Raw genomic sequence first — 22,306 nt, forward strand, 5'->3', positions numbered from 1 at the left:
GTTCCAGCTTCCTACGGACTATAATAACATCAGAAGACCGAGTTGGACGGTGATGGGCTGAGCTGGGGCTGATGGGAGTTGTAGGCAAAAAACATCTGGAGAGCTACTGTTTGCCACCCCTTATATATACTGTGGCTAATAGCCACTGATGGACCTCTGCTTCATATTTTTATCCAATGCCCTCTTGAAGCTGGCTATGCATGTAGCTGCCACCACCTCCTGTGACAGTGAATTCCACAAGTTAATCACCCTTTGGGTGAAGTACTTCCTTTTATCCATTTTAACCAGACTGCTCAGCAATTTCATTGAATGCCCATGGGTTCTTGTATTGTGAGAAAGGGAGAAAAGGACTTATTTTTCTACTTTCTCCACCCCATGAATAATCTTGTAAACCTCTATCATGTCACCCCGCAGTCGACGTTTCTCCAAGCTAAAGAGCCCCAAGCGTTTTAACCTTTCTTCGTAGGGAAAGTGTTCCAAACCTTTAATCATTCTAGTTGCCCTTTTCTGGACTTTTTCCAATGCTATATCCTTTTTGAGGTGTGGTGACCAGAACTGTGCACAGTATTCCAAATGAGACCGCACCATCAATTTATACATGGGCATTATAATACTGGCTGATTTGTTTTCAGTTCCCTTCCTAATCATTCCCAGCATGGCATTGGCCTTTTTTATTGCAATCGCACACTGTCTTGACATTTTCAGTGAGATCTACCAGGAACCCAAGATCTCTCTCTTGGTCAGTCTCTGCCAGTTCACAACCCATCAACTTGTATTTGTAGCTGGGATTCTTGACCCCAAAGTGCATTACTTTGCACTTGGCCACATTGAACCTCATCTGCCACGTTGACGCCCACTCACCCAGCCTCAACAGATCCCTTTGGAGTGCCTCACAATCTTCTCTGGTTCTCACCACCCTGAACAATTTAGTGTCATCTGCAAACTGGAAACCGTGGCACTGAGACGGCTGAACAGCCTGGGATTCCCCAGGAGTAGAGCCCTGGGCGGAGTTCTCCAGAGCAATCCCACCGAGCTGCATAGGGCACCTCTGACGACAGTCTGGCTGAGGTCCCGTCCAGTTAGTCTGGGTCTGAGCACTTCCTCGCGAGAAGGGCAAGAAGCTCTTTTCCTTTGTCTGCAGCACTGAAGGGGTTAAACCACAGAGCTGGCTGGTAGAGAGGCCGAGCAAGGGAGGAGGCGAGGCAAACAGGAAAGGCTCATTTCCGGGGGAGGGGGGCGGAGGGGAAAGGTTTTGCCATTGCATCCCCGGAGAGAATAGGGTGGGCTTCAGGGGTGCAACAGCAGGCAAAGGCTTTACAGCCGAATCCTGGGAAGGTTTACTCACAAGTAAGTCATTGGGATAATCTTTTCAATCCTGGGAGGGAGAAATGCTGCCGTCTGTGTGTTTTTGTTGGGGAGTTGGGATTAAATAATTTTAAAACATAAGGATCTGCTTCTAAGAAAACCCATCGCTAGAGAAAAAAGGTAGAGCCAGTTACCCTCGGGTGGTCGCTCACCTGCCCTTCCAAGGCAAAGGGGTTGAGAGGGCATTAGCAGATCACATCCAGGACTTCTGGGATAGCTCATCTAACCTATTATCTGTCTATCTGTCCCAGGAGTGACCAATTGGGAGCAATCCTAGAAGCTCATTGGCAGCCCCCTCTGCCATGCAGTTTTGGTTGGTGCTTCCGCTTCATGGGCTGTTCTTATAGAAAAAGTCATGGAATCCTAGAGTTGAAAGGGATCGCCAGGATCTTCTAGTCCAACCCCCTCCTGCACAATGCAGGAAACTCACAAACCTCCCCCTAAATTCACAGGATCTGCATCCCTGGCAGAATGGCCACCTCCCGAGGAAGCCTGTTCCACTGAGGAATCGCTCTAACACTCAGGAAGCTCTTCCTAATGTTGAGCCAGAAATTCATTTCATATAACCATAGAGTTGGAAGGGGCCTCCAGGGTCATCTAGTCCAATCCCCTGCACAATGCAGGAAACTCACAAACACCTCACCCTAAATTCATAGGATCTTCATCGCTGTCAGATGGCCATCTAGCCTCTGTTTAAAAACCTCCAAGGAAGGAGAGCCCACCACCTCCCGAGTTAGCCTGTTCCACTGAGGAATCGCTCTAACGGTCAGGTCCCCACCCGCTCCTGTTCATCCAGGCCAGGAGTGGCCAAACTCGCTTAATGTAAGAGCCACATAGAATAAATGTCATCTGTTTGAGAGCCACAAGACATGAATGTTAGATGTTTTGAGAGCCACAGGACAGGACAGGAAGGAAGGAAGGAAAATAGATGAGGAGGGAGGTAGAAAGTAAACAACTTTAACTTTAAATGCAATATCCAAGCCGCCAGCTGGCTTGGCATGGAGAAGTGATTTCAAGAGAGAAAGTCCAGCAGGGTGGAGGGGGCGTTGAGAGCCACACAATATGTGTGAAAGAGCCATATATGGCTCCCGAGCCATAGTTTGGCCACCCCGATCCACAGTCCCTTTGCCCAGACCTGGAAAGGCCTGTTGCCCCTCTGCCTTTACCTTCTGCTGGCTGTTATATGCCCAGCCTACGGAGGAGACACCTGCCATGGTTAAGCCATGACTAGTCATTAGGGTTTGTAGAATCTTTCGGGATCAAGTGCCGTGTTCTACTGGAGAAAGTTTTCCTTCCAGACGTTTCGTTCTCAAACATGGCACTTGATCCCGAAAGATTCTACAAACCCTAATGATGTTACCAGCCGTGAAAACCTGAATTCTTTGATAACATGACTAGTCACTTTGTCTCACGCTTCAGTTCACGCTGGGACAGACTGATCCTCAGAAATCAGAGGCCAAGCTCATAACTTGTACAGCAGATTTTTATTTTCCTGAAGGACCAAATGGGCATATCTAAAAAAAAGCTTGATATATAGTGTAGCCTAAACAACACCAGTCCTCATTTTGGGCAGGTGCTCACAGGAGCAGAGCTTGGGAACCGCTATATTTGATTGTGCTCTGTTTTCCTTAAACCCTACTCCCCCCCCAAAACCCCCAAAACTTGCTTCTGGACTCCATTGTTCAAACCCTCGGTGTGAATTTTGCTGAACTCTAAGATTTGCCAAACTTTCTAATATCCCCCCCCCCCCAAACACACAAAGTGGGAAAATAAGCTTCAAGAGGGGATTGGATAAACATGGAGCAGAGGTCCATCAGTGGCTATTAGCCACAGTGTATTTATTGTTGGAACGCTCTGTCTGGGGCAAGTGATGCTCTGTATTCTTGGTGTTTTTTTTGGGGGGGGGGCACAGAGGGAGTGCTTCTACTGTCCTGGCCCCACTGATGTGTCACAGAGTGTTGGACTGAATGGGCCATTGGCCTGATCCAACAGGGCTTCTCTTATGTTCTTCTGTGACACAGAGTGTTGGACTGGATGGGCCATTGGCCTGATCCAACAGGGCTTCTCTTATGTTCTTTTGTGACACAGAGTGTTGGACTGGATGGGCCATTGGCCTGATCCAACAGGGCTTCTCTTATGTTCTCCTGTGACACAGAGTGTTGGACCGGATGGGCCATTGGCCTGATCCAACAGGGCTTCTCTTATGTTCTCCTGTGACACAGAGTGTTGGACTGGATGGGCCATTGGCCTGATCCAACAGGGCTTCTCTTATGTTCTCCTGTGACACAGAGTGTTGGCCCGGATGGGCCATTGGCCTGATCCAACAGGGCTTCTCTTATGTGCTTATGTGACACAGAGTGTTGGACTGGATGGGCCATTGGCCTGATCCAACATGACTTTTCTTATGTTCTTAACCAAAACATAAAGCAGGCCACTTGCGGGATAGGGCAGGATATACGGAAATATTAACAGTTTGACTGACATCTAAGCTTCAACGAAGGAGAGTCTGTAATCAGTTCAGTAAATGAAGTTCTTGTGAATCTGATCAGTTCTTTCACTCTGGTTTTAGTCAAGGCAATTCCATGCTCTTGGCATATTTAAAAAATTTTTTTTAAAAAAATCACAGCCTAAGCCAGCATTTAAAACAGGAAAATCATACAAAATTAAAACTGAGTGACCATAAAATCATACATAGGGCAAGATATAAATCTAAAAAATTAAATAATTAAAAATAAAAATGGAAATCTTTCTCATGCCACTGTGGCCACATAAGAGAAAGTAAAAAGTATGATGGGAGTAAATTTCTACAAGGACAATTCTAATTCAAGAAGCATTTCAAGGTAGAAGCTGAGCTGTATTTAGTACACCTTCCGGATGTGTGGCATATGCAGATAAGTTGTGCGAATGAGCTCTGGCACTTCTTTTTCCACGAAATGACCCCTGAACAACATTAATCCTGACCTGCAAACTACAATAAGGACAATTCTTCTGATCCACTGAGGCAACCCTTTGGTGTCTCTTGACCAGGGTCAGTGATGTAGCATCGTTCTCTTTTTGTATCTTCCTTTTTGATATCTTTTCCTCTCTCTCCTTATAGTTGCATAAGTAAGGGTATCTTTCCAGCGCTGGAGGTGACCCGAAAGAAGGGGAAGGAGATGGAAGAGCAGGGTCCAGAAGAACCTGGAACTGGCAAGAGATCAAGCAGAGGTCCCCATCCCATCCCAGCAGGGGGTGGTGCTGAATTTTGGGGAAAAGCTGTGCCAGAAATCATAACTCAGGACACTATGACAGCAAAAGTATTTAGCCGCTGCTTCCGGCAATTCCGTTACCATCAGGCTGATGGGCCGCGAGAGGTTTGCAACCAGCTCCATGGACTTTGCAGCCTTTGGCTGGAGCCAGAGAAGCACACCAAGAAGCAGATCCTGGACCTGGTGATCTTGGAGCAGTTCCTGACCATCCTGCCCCAGGAAATGCAGTGCTGGATCAGAGAATGCGAGCCGGAGACTAGTTCCCAAGCGGTGGCCCTGGCCGAAGGTTTCCTCCTGAGTCAGGCAGAGGAGAAGAGGCAGGCAGAACAGGTGGGGGAATTTCCTTTGCTCATTTCAAGCAACAGCCTTACCCTAAGGCTTCCCTACCAGATATTTCCACCTCTTGAGAGTTCACTAAGCTGGGAAGAAACCTTAATCCTAGTTCTTGCCCCAGTGGTTGAAGCAGCTCTGTTGGTCGACGCAGGGAGGAAGAGTCTGGGAGGGGGGCAGGATCCATCTGCTGGGCCAGTTCCACGCCTTCTCTTACCCTTATAGCTCTTTCAGGTGTGGGGGCCATCTATGAAGTTGGAAGCGACGTTCTCTGAGGCAGAAGGGGCTCCATCCGAGGAAGGGCAGAGGGCTCTGGCCCAGGAGGGTGCCCAAGATGCCCTCTCATGTGGTAAGGCTGTTTTGTGTCTTGATGGAATTGGGGGACATCATGAAGAACTTGGGTAGATAAGGGAAACGGTTGTGTAACCAACTTAGATTTAATCTGTGAGCCTCGATACCATAAGGTGTACTGATAGCCATTCATTTTAATTGGGATTAAAACTGATTCCTGGAAGGCAATTGCGTTTGGTATTGTGGTTGAAAGCACAGACTCTAATCTGGGAGAACCAGGTGTGATTCCCCACTCATTCAAGTGCAACTGCTAGTGTGACCTTGGGTCAGTCACAGATTCTTTCAGAGTTGTTTTTTTCAAGAGCGGTTCTCAAAAGAGCTCTCTGAGCCCCACCTACCTCACAGGCTGTATGTTGTGAGGAGGGGAAGGGAAAAGAGGTTGTAAACTGCTCTGAGATGCCAAATGAAGGGCAGGGTATAAATCCAATAATCTTGTTCCTCCTCCTCCTCTTGAATTAAAATATTCCTATCTTATCTTCTTTCTGTTAGAGGAGGGGTGTCAAACATACGGTTTGGGGGCTGTATCAGGTCCCCAGAAGGCTCCGATCGGGCCCTCAAGCAACTGTCATCTTTCTTCTCCTTCTCTCTTGTTTCCTTCTGCATCACAGCTTGCTTTGCAAGGCTTGCTGAATCACACAGGAGCTACAGAGTGAAGCCTCTCGTCCTTCTGTTGGCTGAGGCTCCTCCCCCTCCTGGTCCCCTGGGGAAGGAAGGAAAGAGCCAGAGCTTCCTTTGCCCAGTTCCCTGAATCCCATGGGAGAAATACAAAGAAAGATTCTATAAGACCAATGAGTTCTAATGCTTTAAGCATGTTTTATTTTAAGGTGTTTTTTAAAAAATCTTTGTGTTTGTTCGTGTCCTTTATAAAGTTTATATCTCTGCTACCTAATCTTAAATAGGTACACATATGGACCAGACTGACATGGAACAGACTGACAAGTTTTCATTTATGCCAGATCCGGCCCACATAACAAATGGGGTTTACATCCCAGTGTTAGAGGGACTCCAGGCAGCTCAAAAATGGGGAGGTAAGCAGATCTTGGGGCAGCTATTAGCCATGGTGAAAATGGAACCTACCTGTGTGTGTATGGGGGGGTGTACCGGCATTGTGCACGGGGTTGGACCTGATGACCCTGGAGGTCCCTTCCAACTCTATGGTTCTATGTTTCTATGTTCTGAGGCAACATACCTCTGCAAAGTTGCTGCAAAGGGCCAATAATCCAACTTCTGTGCCCCTGCCTGGAGGCTTCCCAAGGGCATCATCTAGTGCAGGGATGGCCAAACTCGTTTAACATAAGAGCCACATAGAATAAACATCAGAGGTTTGAGAGCCACAAGACATGAACGTCTTTCTTAGAACTCTTAATACTTTCTTTGCACAATAAAGAAAAAAATATGTATGCATTTGACAGCACAACCATGCTAGAAGGAGACTTTTTTAAAAAACAAAAGCTGGGAATAACAGTCCTCATAAGACCAGCACAGGGAAAGGTTAAGGAATTAATTTTTGGCACCAGTGGGAGAAGAAAACATACAGCTACCATACAAATCAGTGACTGCCATATGCATTATTATGCATCTCTCTTTGCCTTGACACCAAGGTCAGTAAATACAGCTCCAACAAGAGCTATGAAACTAAGAGGGAACTCTCCACTGGCCTCTTTATTATTTATTTTATTTTTTAGTAGGCTTATATTCTGCCCTTTCCCATAAGAGGCTCTTTAATTCTGTCTCTCCTTCCAGTGGCTTCCTCAGCTCTTGCACACTCTTTCCCTGCTCTAAGTCCCCGGGTGATCTCTGAGGAGGAGAAGAGCTTGAAAACCTGTCTATTTCCCTGTTCTTCCCCGCATCACACAAGGCAAAAATATTCACCTACCTATGGGTTAGCATTCAGAGGCTGACTGAAGTCCTGATGCTAAGCACACTTACTTGAGAGTACGCCTGGATTAAGTTCCTCCTTGACCTTCTGGGAGCCACACAATATGTGTGAAAGAGCGCATGTGGCTCCTGAGCCACAGTTTGGCCACCCCTGATCTAGTGGGTCACTGAGGGGAAAGAGTCTGCTGGACTGGGGATGCCAGGCCGTGGCTTGTGACCCCTGCAGGCTTTGGGGGTGGATCGTCGTTTGGACTTGATGTCACGTTGATGCCACATCCAGATGAAATAAGAATCCAAATCAAAATGAATCCCAATCTGAGGGCCCAATTGTCAAGTGTCTTGCCATGATTTTACCGTCCTCATCATTTGCTCATTAATGCCGCTTTGTTCCCTGCTGCTTGGGCCTGCTTATCTGAGTAACTAGCTACTAAGGTTTTCCTGCGGGCCGGAGCCTCAAGGCCAGACACTGATTACAAGACACCTGCAAGAAACTGAACTTTAGGGTGAAGGGATGCTGAAATGCCCGCGCTTTATTCCCGCTTAGCCTTCCCGCTTTTTTTTAATCTCTAACTGTTATGCCATGCTACATAAGGAGGGTCCTGGGGTGACGGGTCAGTCTTTGCAAAACTCATTTTGCCTCCATGTCTGTCAGTGAGCAATAAACTGCCATTATTCAAAGTGGACTGTTTGATTTCCTGAACTACTGGGGTCTTGACACCAATACTTAGATAAATATAGAATTTAAGTATACAACAATTGTACAAAGGCACATGTGTTTATTAAAAGGTAAAGGTAGTCCCCTGTGCAAGCACCAGTTGTTTTCGACCCTGGGGTGAGGTTGCTTTCACAATGTTTTCACGGCAGACTTTTTATGGGGTGGTTTGCCATTGCCTTCCCCAGTCTTCTACACTTCCCCTCCAGCAAACTGGGTACTCATTTTACCAACCTCGGAAGGATGGAAAGCTGAGTCAACCTGGAGCCGGCTACCTGAACCAGCTTCCGTTGGGATTGAACTCAGGTCGTGAGCAGAGGGCTCCGACTGCAGTACCACAGCTTTACAACTCTGCGCCATTATTGAAAAACAATTACAGGACCTAATGTGCCCTCAAGATTTTAATCATAGAGTACTCACAAACAAAGACCTTATGCGACCCTGACCAAAAACATTTTAGCCTTATGGCTTTCTTCAGTGGCCCAGCATAATAATTACACAATGGCTACAGACGTTGCAAAAATATTAAAATCATTAATCAGTATAGGACTAAGTAGGAATTGTGCTAAAGAAAAAAGAAGGGAGAGGGGGGGAATTCATTATTAAATTTAGTATCATTTTTTATACTATTTGAATTATTATGTAGAAACATGTTCAAAAATACCTCTTTGAGATAACTTACTTGTAATCCATATCCGTTACTTTAGGCAGAAATATGTTTCGGAGGCCTCGTTTGAAATCACCTTCTGTCCAAGTCAGGTGTACGTATCCTGAATGGTAGGCCAATTGTGCACCTACAAATATTCAAGGGTATCCTGGTAGCTGCATTTCCATAGAGAATATGGAAATATGGAAGGGACAGTGGCTCAGTGGTAGAGCATCTGCTTGGGAAGCAAAAGGTCCCAGGTTCAATCCCCGGCATCTCCAACTAAAAAGGGCCCAGGCAGTAGGTGATGGAGATGGAGGGACGGTGGCTCAGTGGTAGAGCATCTGCTTGGGAAGCAGAAGGTCCCAGGTTCAATCCCCAGCATCTCCAACTAAAAAGAGCCCAGGCAGTAGGTGATGGAGATGGAGGGACGGTGGCTCAGTGATAGAGCATCTGCTTGGGAAGCAGAAGGTCCCAGGTTCAATCCCTGGCATCTCCAAAAAGGGTCCAGGCAAATAGGTGTGAAAAACCTCAGCTTGAGACCCTGGAGAGCCGCTGCCAGTCTGAGAAGACAATACTGACTTTGATGGACCCAAGAGGGTCTGATTCAGTATAAGGCAGCTTCATATGTTCAATATTTTAAAATTGAGCTCAAAACACATAGAATTTAGTTGTATTAAATGAGTGCCAAACTGATAAGAATTACCTTCTGGTCCAAGGAGATCAATTCAAAGTCCAGTACGGAACCAGTGTGGTGTAGTGATGTATAGCGCAGGGGTGGCCAAACTGGGGCTCGGGAGCCACATGCGGCTCTTTCCAACATATACTGTGGCTCCCGGAAGGTCAAGGAGGAACTTAATGCAGGCTTATTCTCAAGTAAGCATACATAGCATCTGGACCTCAGCCAGCATCTGGACCTCAGCCAGCCTCTGAACGCTGACCCATAGGTAGGTGAATATTTTTGACTTGTGCTATGCGGGGAAGACCAGGGAAATAGGCAGGTTTTCAAGCACTTCACCCCCATTTCAGAGATCACCTGGGAACCTAGAGCAGGGAAAGAGAGCGCAAGAGCTGAGGGAGCCACTGGAAGGAGAGAGAGAATTAAAGGGAATGGGAAAGGGCGGAATATAAGCCTACTAAAAATACAATAAATAACAAATAAAAGAGGCAGGTGTAGAGTTCCCTCTTAGTTTCGTAGCTCTTGTAGGAGCTGTATTTACTAGCCTTGGAGTCAAGGCAAAGAGCGATGCATAATAATGCAAACGGCAGTCAGTGATTTGTATGTTTTCTTCTCCCACTGGTGCAAAAAATAATTCCTTAACCTTTCCCTATGCTGTTCTTATGAGGACTATTTCCATTTTTGTTATTAAAAAGTCTCCTTCTAGCAGGGTTGGGCTGTCAAGTGCATACATTTTTTTTCTTTTTGTGCAAAGAAAGTATTAAGAGTTTTAAGAAAGGTGTGTAATATTTGTTCATATCTTGTGGCTCTCAAATCTCTGGTGTTTATTCTATATGGCTCTTACGTTAAACAAGTTTAGCCATTCCACAAAGTATATTGCTTATATACCAGGCTGGGGAATGATGGAATTAGAGTGTGTGTGAATGTGCCATACAACAGTTGCAGGAGAAACAGGGGGAAGGGGAAGCGCCAGTGTGTTAATGAATATCAATGCTACCCCACAAAAGGTACACAAAGGGCAATGTAATATCAGACACATAACTAGTCCACTTCCTTACTCAGAACATGTGGATTGCAAAAAAAAAAAAAAAAATCTTGGATCTTTTCCATCACCCAGAAGCACAGCTGTTTACCTGTATGTCTCAAGGTCTTGAAATGCTAAACCAAAGGAGTGTTTTTCTGAACTTCAGAGTTCACAGGGCACATTTCAAGTCTCACAGCAGCCTGAAACACGTCAGCAGCATTTATAACTCCCCAAGGCTCGTGAGGATCTGGTGCTTCTCTTTTGCCTCACCCACAATGTTTTTAAAAATAATTACAGATTTTCTAGAAATGCTTTGGGTTGAAATAGAGGGCCCAAAAGGAAATTTAACTATGGGAGTTTGTTATCACCCACCAAATCAAAAGATAGAGGACGATTATAATATGATGGAAGGATTAAAGGTAGCGGCTAAACGTAAAAACTGTGTTGTTATACGTGATTTTAACTACCCGCAGATTGATTGGGTCAATATGTGTTCTGGTCAAGAGAAAGAGATTGAGTTTCTTGATGCTCTCAGTGACTCTGCTATGGAGCAGATGGTCTCAGAACCTACCAGGGCTGGGGCAATCCTGGATTTGGTCCTAAGTAATGCCCAAGACTTGGTGAGAGATGTAAAAGTGATCGCACCACTTGGGAGCAGTAACCATAACGTTATTGATTTCACCATTTGAATAAATAGAGAGTTGCCCCAAAAGACCGGCACAACCACGTTTAACTTTAAAATGTGTAAATTCTCTGAGATGAAGAGGCATGTGAAGAGGAAACTGAAAGGAAAGGTAAATACAGTCAAAACCCTTGGGGAAGCTTGGAGGCTATTTAAAACTACAATCCTAGAAGCGCAGATAAAATATATACCACAAGTTAGGAAAGGCACAAACAGGTATAAGAAAAGGCCTGCATGGTTAACAAACAAAGTAATGGAAGATATAAAAGGTAAGAAGGACTCCTTTAAGCGGTGGAAAGCTAGTCCAAGTGAGATTAATAAAAGGGAACACAGGCTGTGGCAAATCAAATGCAAGACTGTGATCAGGCAGGCAAAAAGGGACTATAAGGAGCATATTGCAAAAAACATAAAGACCAACAATAAAAATTTCTTCAAATATATTAGAAGCAGGAAACCAGCCAGGGAGGCAGTGGGGGCCCTTGGATGACCAAGGGGTCAAAGGATTAATGAAGGATAGGGAAATGGCTGAGAAGCTGAATGCATTTTTTGCCTCCATCTTCACTGTGGAAGATGAGAAGTGTTTGCCGCTCCAGAACAACTAATTTTGGAAGGGGTATTGAAAGACCTGAGTCAGATTGAGGTGACAAGAGAGGAGGTCCCACAACTGATAGACGAATTAAAAACTAATAAGTCACCAGGTCCGGATGGCATACATCCAAGAGTTCTGAAAGAACTCAAAGTTGAACTTGTGGATCTCCTGACAAAAATATGTAATTTTTCATTGAAATCTGCCTCCGTTCCTGAGGACTGGAAGGTAGCAAATGTCACCCCCATCTTTAAAAAGGGTTCCAAAGGAGATCTGGGAAATTACAGGCCAGTCAGTCTGACTTCAATACCGGGAAAGTTGGTAGAAACCATTATCAAGGACAGAATGAGTAGGCACATTGATTAACACGGGTTATTGAGGAAGACTCAGCATAGGTTCTGTAAGGGAAGATGTTGCCTCACTAACCTGTTGCATTTCTTTGAGGGGGTGAACAAACATGTAGACAAAGGAGACCCAATAGATGTTGTTTACCTTGACTTACAGAAAGGTTTTGATAAAGTTCCACATCAAAGGCTCCTTAGAAAGCTCAAGAGTCATGGAGTAAAAGGACAGGTCCTCTTGTGGATCAAAAACTGGCTAATTAATTGCAATTAAAAAAGCTAATGCCATACTGGGAATTATTAGGAAGGGAATTGAAAACAAATCAGCCAGTATCATAATGCCCTGTATAAATCGATGGTGCAGTCTCATTTGGAGTACTGTCTGCAATTTTGGTCACCGCACCTCAAAAAGGATATTATAGCATTAGAAAAAGTCCAGAAAAGGGCAGCTAGAATGATTAAAGGGTTGGAACACTTTCCCTATGAAGAAAGGTTAAAATGCTTGGGGCTCTTTAGCTTGGAGAAACGTCGACTGCGGGGTGACATGATAGAAGTTTACAAGATAATGCATGGGATAGAGAAAGTAGAGAAAGAAATACTTTTCTTCCTTTCTCACAATACAAGAACTCGTGGGCATTTGATGAAATTACTGAGCAGTCAGGTTAAAACGGATAAAAGGAAGTACTTCTTCACCCAAAGGGTGATTAACATGTGGAATTCACTGGCACAGGAGGTGGTAGTGGCTACAAGCATAGACAGCTTCAAGACGGGGTTAGATAAAAATATGGAGCAGAGGTGCATCAGTGGCTATTAGCCACTGTGTATGTGTGTGTGTGTATATATAAAAAAAAATTTTGGCCACTGTATGACACAGAGTGTTGGACTGGATGGGCCTTTGGCCTGATCCAACATGGCTTCTCTTATGGTGTTATGTTCTTGAGCAGGGGTGTCAAACATCTGGCCTGGGGGCCGAATCAGGCCCTCGGAGCGCTCCTATCAAGCCCCCGAGCAACTGGCTGTCATCTGCTTCCTTCTCTCTCTTGCTTCCTTCTGCATCACAGCTTGCTTTGCAAGGCTTTCTCAGTTGCAGAGCATCTACAGAGCAAAGCCTCTATTTTCTCCGTTGGCTGAGGCCCCTCCCTTGCGGAGGAAGGGGAGGAGGCAGAGCTTGCTTTGCCAGGCTCTCTCAGTTGCACAGCAGAGCTACTGAGCCAAGCTTTTCTTCCTTCTACTGGCTGAGTCTCCTTCTCCTTCTGGCCTGCTGGGGAGGGAAAGAAAGAGCCAGAGTTTCCTTTGTCCAGTTCCCTGGACCCCGTGGGAGAAATACAAAGAAAGCACCTTTAAGACCAACATGTCTTTAATTGTGTTTGTCTGTGTCCTTTATAAAGTTTATATCTCTGCTACCTAATCTTAAACAGGAACACACACGGGCCTGACATGGCCCAGCCCAACAAGGTCTCATTTATGTCAGATCCAGCCCTCATAACAAATGAGTTCAACACCCCTGTACCTAGCGCGAGGTTTAACAACCCTGGAAATGGGTGTGTGTGTGTGTGTGAATCAGGATTCAAGCAAGTAAATGAAATGCAAAGGCTCATCTAACAGTCTTCCTTCCTCCTTTGTCTCCTTTGCAGTCAGTGCACAGATGCTCTCAAGCCGTCGTCTTTGCACAGATATGGAAGCAGCTGCTGCACCTCTGGTCCAGGTAGGGGAGATAAGCGAGAGGATGGTCTGGGTCCCCCCTTCCTTCTCAGTGGGGCTTTTGTTCCTGCACTTGCTGCTAAGGTGCTTGGACAAGAGAGGCTCTGAACCCCACTCCCTTTACACCTGCCAAGCTCTCCATCCTGCATATACCTGGAATTATCCTTTCCAGTGTGCATTCTCTGCCTTGCATGATCTCTGATGAGGGAACCTGCTTTCTCTTTCAGTGTCCATTTTCCTTCGATGAGGTGGCCGTGTATTTCACGGAAGCAGAGTGGGCCTTGTTGGATCAGGTCCAAAGAGCTCTCTACAGGGAGGTGATGCTGGAGAACTATGGGAGCGTGGCCTCTCTGGGTAAGGATCTTTCATAGGTGCCAGAGGTGATGCTTAGATCAAAATATTGAACACAAATCATTTTCAGGCCTGCCCCATTAACTGTCCTCTATTGGAGGGGGTCTGGAGGAGTTGCGTGGCAGTGATAACAATGTTCTTCATAGCTGGGTAGACTGACCCAAGACATGAATGTCAGATGTATTATAAAAAATTATTATAAAATACAGGTGCTGTGGTGACAGATTCTTCCTTCCTTCCTTCCTTCCTTCCTTCCTTCCTTCCTTCCTTCCTTCCTTCCTTCCTTCCTTCCTTCCTTCCTTCCTTCCTTCCTTCCGAGAGAGCCAGTTTGGTGTAGTGGTTAAGTGTGCGGACTCTTATCTGGGAGAACCCGGTTTGATTCCCCATTCCTCCACTTGCAGCTGCTGGAACGGCCTTGGGTGAGCCATAGTTATCGCAGGAGTTGTCCTTGTAAGGGCAGCTGCTGTGAGAGCCCTCTCAGCCCCACCTACCTCACAGGGTGTGTGTTGTGGAGGCAGCAGATATAGGAGATTATAAACCGTTCTGAGTCTCTGATTCAGAAAGAAGGGCGGAGTATAAATCTGCAGCCTCTCTCCCTCCCTCCCTCCCTCCCTCCCTCCCTCCCTCCCTCCCTCCTTTCCCTTCCCTTCCCTTCCCTTCCTTCCATCCATCTTGCAGCTCTCAAACATCTGATGTTCATGTCTTGTGGCTCTCAAACATCTGATATTCATTCTGTGTGGCTCTTATACTAAGTAAGTTTGGCCTCCCCTGGTCTCTTGCCATCTGCTATCAGGTGGTCTTCGAAATCTAATCATGGAGCTTGCTTAATGGACCCCCTAGGAGATGATGACTTTGCTCTTGCTTCCCTTCTCCCATCTTGTTATAAAACTGAACACAAGTTTCCATGATGGCCCAATTGCAGGCCCAGCACGTGGGCGTCGGTGAAGTAGGTGGCTGCCTGGGGTGCCACTTCGCCACAGGGCGGGGGCAGGCACCCTCTCCCCATCCCCACTGACCCGAACGTCCCTTGCCTTGTCCTCTCTCGATTCAGAGGAAGCTGAAAAGAGGCAAGAGAGAAGTACGTAGCCTCTTGCCGGCTCTCTTTGAAGTAGGAGAGAGCCGGGCTGAGTGCTAGCGCGAAGCATGCGCAGCTGGATGATGTCATGACTATAATATTGTAGTGAGATCTGGTTTCAAACAATTTTATTAGTAACATATGGTAATAAATTTCAATTTCTTACTTCATTAATAATTCCTTTCTTTTTTAATCTATCCCATATATTACTTTCTACCCATCCCTCCCCCCGTTACTTGACCCCCGCCCGTGTTATATACTTAAAATCTTAATATTAAAGGTACCCTTAATTAATAAGAACCAAAATTAATATCCTCCTCCCTCTTGTACTTAGTCATTATCAAAAATTGTCCATTTTATTTTATTTTCCACTCTTTTTTCTACGTATCTTCTGAACTTTTTCCACTCCATCTTAAATACTTCTAAATCATAGTCTCTTAAGGTCCTTGTTAACTTGTCCATTTCACTCCATGTCATATTGTAGTGAGATCTGCAATGACATCACCAGAAGTAAGAAACCTTAAAATGTTAATGTGGAATTAAAGGGCCAAACATTAAAAACAAACTGTAAAATAAATCATAAACCAACATACATGTATTTATTGTAGAAAGCTAAAACCATTTAAGGGCCCATCATAAGCCTCTATCCCAGGGGTGGCCAGCAGTAGCTCTCCAGATGTTTTTTGTCTACAACTCCCATCAGCCCCAGCCAGCATGGACAATGGCTGGGGCTGATGGGAGTTGTAGGCAAAAAACATCTGGAGAGCTACCGTTGGCCACCCCTGCTCTATCCTATGTACAATCATAAAACCACAATGGGAACCCACTCAACTTGATCTGACGCGTTTCGACCTAGACTGGTCTTCTTCAGAGGTCAGAAAGGTAAGTACACATATTGGCTCATACTACAGAATAGAATAAAACAGTAGAACGATGCTGGACCACAAGGAAATTTAATGAAGTGACAAAGGCTTAAAGATATTCTTGAGGCCTCTTATTCTACAGTCTTAAGTCTGAAGCAAGGGCATACATATTGCATCCAGTGTCTTATTGTATGCCGCATGGTCCAAAATTGATCAAGATAGGTGGAAGGTCAGAGCCTATGTGCCAAGAGTTAAGGGTGTGACATCACTTATGGTGATGTCATTGGGCTGCACGTGAGAAGAGACCAGGAGGGGACAGGGGCACAGGGCTTGTATTCAAGCAGGCCCCATTATGAAAAACCAGCAAAGCCTAATATTCCCATTAAGCCCTGGGAGGAAATCAGGGTGCTTTGCCTCACAAAAGGGTATTTCCTTCCCTAATGAGCTGGTTGTGAGTGGGTATCCTTCACAGTTATGTCTAAGGAATGGGCAAGGAATAGGCATGCAGGAGTTCTGCTTTTCTTCTTGCCAACTCTTGCTTCATTAGAATTATAAAGCCTGCTGGGTTAGGAGGGAAGGACGCCTTCTCGGACCTGAAATCTGGAGTCTCAGAATCATAGAGTTGGAAGGGACATCCAGGGTCATTTAGTTCAACTCCCTGCACGATGCAGGAAACACATAAATACCACCCCCTAAATTCACAGGATCCTCATTGCTATCAGATGGCCATCTAGCTTTTCAAGGAGCCATCTGCCCACCAAATCCCGAGGAAGCCTGTTCCACTGAGGAATCGCTCTAACGGTCAGGAAGCTCTTCCCAATGTTGAGCCGGAAAGTCTTTTGATTTAATTTCAACCCATTGGTTCTGGTCCTACCTTCTGGGGCCACAGAAAACAATTCCACACCATCCTCTCTATGACAGCCCTTCAAGTACTTGGAAATGGTGATCCTATCACAGCTGCCTCCTCTCCAGACTAAACATCCCCAGCTCCTTCAACCTTTCTTCATAGGACTTGGTCTCCAGACCCCTCACCATCTTCGTCACCCTCCTTCTTGTCCTGAACTCAGTGGTAGGTCTTCAGTGGCTGTGGTGTCCTTCAGTACTGGATATGGGAAAGGTGTAGGGGGGGGGGGGGGTTTAGTTAAGATCAGCCAAGCTTGAAATGGCGAAAGGGCCATCTGTCCTTTTCTGCTGCATTCCCAGAGATGCCTTGGGACCTTCTCTGCTGGATGTAATGGGATTTCTTTTTTTTATTCCAGCAGGGGATGATCAGAGGATTGAGGAGGTTGAGGAACTGCATCATCTATCACCCGATGAAATCAAGAATGAAGATGTGAGAGGAAGCTTCAGGAACCAAGGCACACCTAAGGAGCAGAAAGGCAGCCACATGGTCGAGAAGAGGAATGAACCAATTCGTTGCCAAAGGGAGGAGTTTCGTGAAGTAATTCACATGGTGGAAGAAACGTACATGTGCTTGGAGTGTGGAATGAACTTCTCAGATAAAACCCAATATAATCTCCATTTGCAAATGCACAGTGGAAAGGAGATCCCTCAATTTTTGGAGGATAAAAAGAGCTTCCTTTGTAGAGCAGAGCTCTTTGTATATGAAGAGACAGATGCAGGAGAGAAATATGATAGATGCTCAGACCACGGTGAGAGTTTCTCACAGAAGTTAGACCTTATTAAACACCAAAAGATTTGTTCAGGAGACAAACCAGTTTTCTGCTCAGAGCCTGGAATGGTGTTCCCTGATGGAAAAAAGTGTAATGTGCATTTTTCAAAGCACAGTATAATGAAGATGTGTAAATGCTTTTGTTGTGGAAAATACTTTAAATACAGAGCAGAGCTTCTTGAGCACCAAAAAATACACACAGGGGAGAAACCTTTTGAATGCTCAGAGTGTGGAACAAGATTCAGGCGGAGGAGCCATCTGCAGCGGCATCTCAGAATCCACACAGGGGAAAAACCTTTTGAATGCTCAGAGTGTGGAAAGAGATTCCTTCGAAATAGTGACCTTCAACAGCACCTAAGAACCCACACAAAGGAGAGCCCTTTTGAATGCTCAGTGTGTGGAAAGAAATACAATCAGAGTTGCAACCTTCAAACACATCTATCAACACACACTGGAAAGAAACTATTTGAATGTCCGGAGTGTGGAAAGAGATTCAAATGGAGTAGCGAACTTCAGCGGCATCAAAGAATACACAGCGGGGAGAAACCTTTTGAGTGCTCAGAGTGTGGGAAAAGATTCAGTCAGAATGCCTCTCTTCTTGTGCACCAAAGAACGCACAGTGGGGAGAAACCTTTTGAATGCTCAGAGTGTGGGATGAGATTCAGTCGGAGTAGCTGTCTGCAGCAGCATCTAAGAACCCACACAGGGGAAAAACCTTTTGAATGCTCAGAGTGTGGAAGGAGATTCCTTCGAAAGAGTGACCTTCAACAGCACCTGAGAACCCACACAAAGGAAAGCCCTTTTGAATGCTTCGTGTGTGGGAAGAGATTCAGGTCAAGTAGCACTCTTCAACAGCATCAAAGAATACACAGGGGAGAGAAACCTTATGTTTGCTCAGAGTGTGGGAAAAGATTCAGTCAGAATGGCAATCTTCTTGTGCATCAAAGAATACACACAGGGGAGAAACCTTTTGAATGCTTACAGTGTGGAACAAGGTTCAGGCAGAGGAGCTATCTGCAGCATCATCTAATAACCCACACAGGGGAAAAACCTTTTGAATGCTCAGAGTGCAGAAAAAGATTCATTCGAAAGAGTGACCTTCAACGGCACCTAAGAACCCACACAGAGAACCCTTTTGAATGCTCATTATGTGGGAAGAAATATAGTCAGAGTTGCGACCTTGAAAAGCATCTATCAACACACACTGTAGAGAAACTATTTGAATGTCCAGAGTGTGGAAAGAGATTCAAGTGGAGTAGCGGTCTTCAACTGCATCAAAGAATACACAAGGGGGAGAAACCTTTTGAGTGCTCAGAGTGTGGAAAAAGGTTCAGTCAGAATGGCAATCTCCTTGTGCATCAGAGAATCCACACAGGGGAGAAACCTTTTGAATGCCCAGAGTGTGGGATAAGATTCAGGCGGAGGAGCAATCTGAAGCAGCATCTAAGAACCCACACAGGGGACAAGCTTTTGAACACTCAGAGTATGGAAAGACATTCAGCTGGAGTGTTGCTGTTCGACAGCTTCTAAGAATTCACACCAATAAAATCTCTTGAATGCTCAGAGTGTGAAAAGGGATTCATTCATCAAAGCTGTGATCTTCGAAAACATCTATGAACTCACACAGGGAGAATCCTGAATGCTCAGAGTATACAAAGGGATTCTGTCAGCCTGGCCACCTTCAACAACATCAGACAACTCACACAAGGAGAAACCATGTAACTGCTTAACTTTTGAAAAGAGCTTTTGTCTTATTTCTCACTTAAAAGACAACCACAGACCATAGAGAGGGTTGAAACCATGTAAACATTTGTAAAGTCCTTGCATCTGCCCAGAATCCTTACCCTAACCTGGAGGAACTGATAGTGCAGAGAAATGGCTGCCACTGGGGACACCTCTGCACGGAGGTCTCCTGTATATGAAGCTGCATTCAAAAACACCATGTTTCTTCCTCAGCAGTCCTATTTATACACCCCGCTCCCTTCCCAAGAAAAATATTACCTTTGACTCAGTACAGCCTGGGAACTTTCTGTTCACTTCCTACCTCCCTAGGAAGTTACCTTGAAATCGGTAGTCTCTGAAGGGAGTGGAGGAAAAGGGAAGGGCCGGTTGTGTGGCAAAGAAGGCAGCTCTCAGCACACCTGGAATGCAACTGGGTCACAGTTCTCCCTTCCCTCTTTTGCCCACAAAGAGGAAACTGAACCATTTTGGAAACCAGAGTTCCAGCACTCATGGAGCGGGGGGAGACATTTCCTGCCAGATCATGTAGGTGTAGTACTTTTCTCCCTTTCTCGCAATACAAGAACTCATGGGCATTCAATGAAATTGCTAGAGCAGTCAGGTTAAAACGGATAAAAGGAAGTCCTTCTTCACCCAAAGGGTGATTAACATGTGGAATTTACTGCCACAGGAGGTGGTGGAGGCTACAAGCATAGCCAGCTTCAAGAGGGGATTGGATAAAAATATGGAGCAGAGGTCCATCAGTGGCTATTAGCCACAGTATGTATGTATGTATGTATGTATACACGCCGGTGTGTGACAGTGTTCGACTGGATGGGCCATTGGCCTGATCCAACATGGCTTCTCTTATGTTCTTATTTAAACAGGAAAATCAGTTAAGGGCAAGTGAACAGATAAGGTGCTTTAAAACTATATAGTAATGTGTGAGAAGGAAAATAAACATAATGTCCCTAACACAACTAAATTTAACTGTTCTAGTCTGTTAGGCACCAGGCCTCGTCCTTCTCGCTCTCTCCCTCAGAGTGAGGGTTTTCCTCCTATCAGCAGCCATCCCGCCTGCTTGGCCTCTCAGGAGGAAAGAACAGCATTTGTCTCCAGAGAGCGCTTTTAAACAATTTCCCACAGAGCCTACTTGGACGCCCATTGGCTGAAACTAGCACCAAGCATTCTGGGGATTGTAGGCTGTCTCTTCCTACTGTGACACAGGCCACACAGGCTCCCTAAGCCCACTAGACTTCTGTCTCACACCACAGCATACATGACAGTCTCTCTCTCGGCTTGGCTTCGCGAACGAAGATTTAAGAAGGGTGCAATAGTCCAGGTCTGCTGCAGGCTCGCTGGTGGCTGACAAGACCAATGCGGGACAGGCAGGTCCGGCCACAGTGGCTGCAGGGAAAAGTCTGATTTAGGGTTGGTGCTGTAGCAGTGCGATTCTTCCTCAATCTCCTTTTGTCCTCAGCTCTTTCGGATATCTGCAAAACTGGCAGAAACATCTATTTTCCAAATGCTGTCAAGAAAAAGTCAAGAATAGCAGATACCTGCAGCCTCTCCACTAAAGGTGTAAATATAGTGTGAGCAGCCTGCATCCTCAATTTACAAATATTTTTATTTGCCCAGGAGTTCAGGAGAGTTATTTCTAGCCCTAAGAGTCCTGTGGCGCAGAGTGGTAAAGCTGCAGTACTGCAGCCCTAAGCTCTGCTCACGACCCAAGTTCTATCCCCGGCAGAAGCTGGGTTCAGGTAGTCGGCTCGAGGTTGACTCCGCCTTCCATCCTTCCGAGGTGGGTCAAAAGAGTCCCCAGTTTGCTGGGGGGAAAGTGTGGATGACTGGGGAAGTCAGTGGCAAACCACCCCGTAAAAAGTCTGCCATGAAAACATTGTGAAAGCAACATCACCCCAGAGTCGGAAACGACTGGTGCTTGTCCAGGGGACTACCTTTACCTTTATTTCTAGCCCTCCTCCCTCCCAAGTCCAGTCTCCTGCAATCTTTTCTGGGTCTCACTTCTATGAAACTCAAAGAGTTCTGGCAATGAGATTAATTTGGGTTGAAAGGAACAGATTGTGCCCCCTCCCAGCCCCCCAGCTCAGTAAATCAGTAAGTTCAAAGGGATCCAGCTCCCCACTAAATCCAGCATTGTGGGAAAGGGCCGGTATCCTCGGGGTTGGCAGTAAACATTGTGAGACATGAATTCCCCAATCCCAATTGATTTCCTTACCTCTCCCCACATTGTTCCAGAGAGATTCAGGAAGAAGTTCGATCCCCTCCTCCTTCCCTGAACCCACACCCCCCAGGTTACATGGGCCAGAAATTACCTAGACTAAGCCCTGAGTTCTTTCTTTTTGCCTTTTTGGGGGAATATGTGCTCCTAAATGTGAACAACCTGCATCCTGAATTGACCTTTCTGGCAAGGAGGCCTGAAATGGCACTGTAGGGTTGCCAGTCCCCAGGTGGGGTAGGAAAAATAGGTAAAAACCTCTGCGAAGACCAGCCTTCTATCAAGTATAAAATGTTAATTTACTTACAAGTAGATATCATTAAATCGTACATAACGGAATCAAATTTTTAACGCAAAGAAAAGAACATCGATGACCCCACCCACAGTCATTTAAGATGCAAGTCTATGTCCGTAATTTCTTAACAGCAAGGTGCGGGTCACAATTCCAACGATGCAGTTCTCCCCAGAGACCAATACTCCTGTGTCCAATTGCACAAATAGGCACAAAGTGATACGCGATGCGGTAGTACTTTAGCCAACGTTTCACTGTTTGCTTCTACGAGCTGTACATAAAGCGAAAACTTAACTATACAAAATAGATTGAACTTAGCACCATAGGACAAGTTTCAGAGCCTAAAACACATACCTTTTACAAAACATTTCACCAATTCAACGCTGCTGCTTCAGATAGCTTCCCTTCAGTAAGCTCTCTGGTACATTCACTTATACATATGAACTGTAGATAACCATCTGAGGAAACCGGACCTTATTTTTGTGAAACAGAGGAAGGCTTTAGTGGTGGATGTTACCATTAGGTTTGAGTATAAGTGTGGGGGATTGAGGGAGG

At 45.6% G+C, this 22,306-nt stretch overlaps 1 protein-coding gene across 1 annotated transcript; it reads left to right on the forward strand.

Moving 5' to 3' along the window:
- Positions 1–16,994: 16,994 nt before the first annotated feature.
- LOC132571743 (zinc finger protein 260-like) lies at positions 16,995–19,034 on the forward strand. Its single transcript, XM_060238537.1, has one exon. The coding sequence runs from the start codon at positions 16,995–16,997 to the stop codon at positions 19,032–19,034; it is 2,040 nt and encodes a 679-aa protein (XP_060094520.1).
- Positions 19,035–22,306: the final 3,272 nt, after the last annotated feature.

The sequence above is a fragment of the Heteronotia binoei genome, chromosome 5 (assembly GCF_032191835.1).
Source record: "Heteronotia binoei isolate CCM8104 ecotype False Entrance Well chromosome 5, APGP_CSIRO_Hbin_v1, whole genome shotgun sequence".
NCBI classification, from domain to species: domain Eukaryota; kingdom Metazoa; phylum Chordata; class Lepidosauria; order Squamata; family Gekkonidae; genus Heteronotia; species Heteronotia binoei.

Bases quoted from the DNA above. Each gene is read 5' to 3' on its own strand.
- LOC132571743 (XM_060238537.1), top strand. From the start codon at position 16,995: ATGGCGAAAGGGCCATCTGTCCTTTTCTGCTGCATTCCCAGAGATGCC.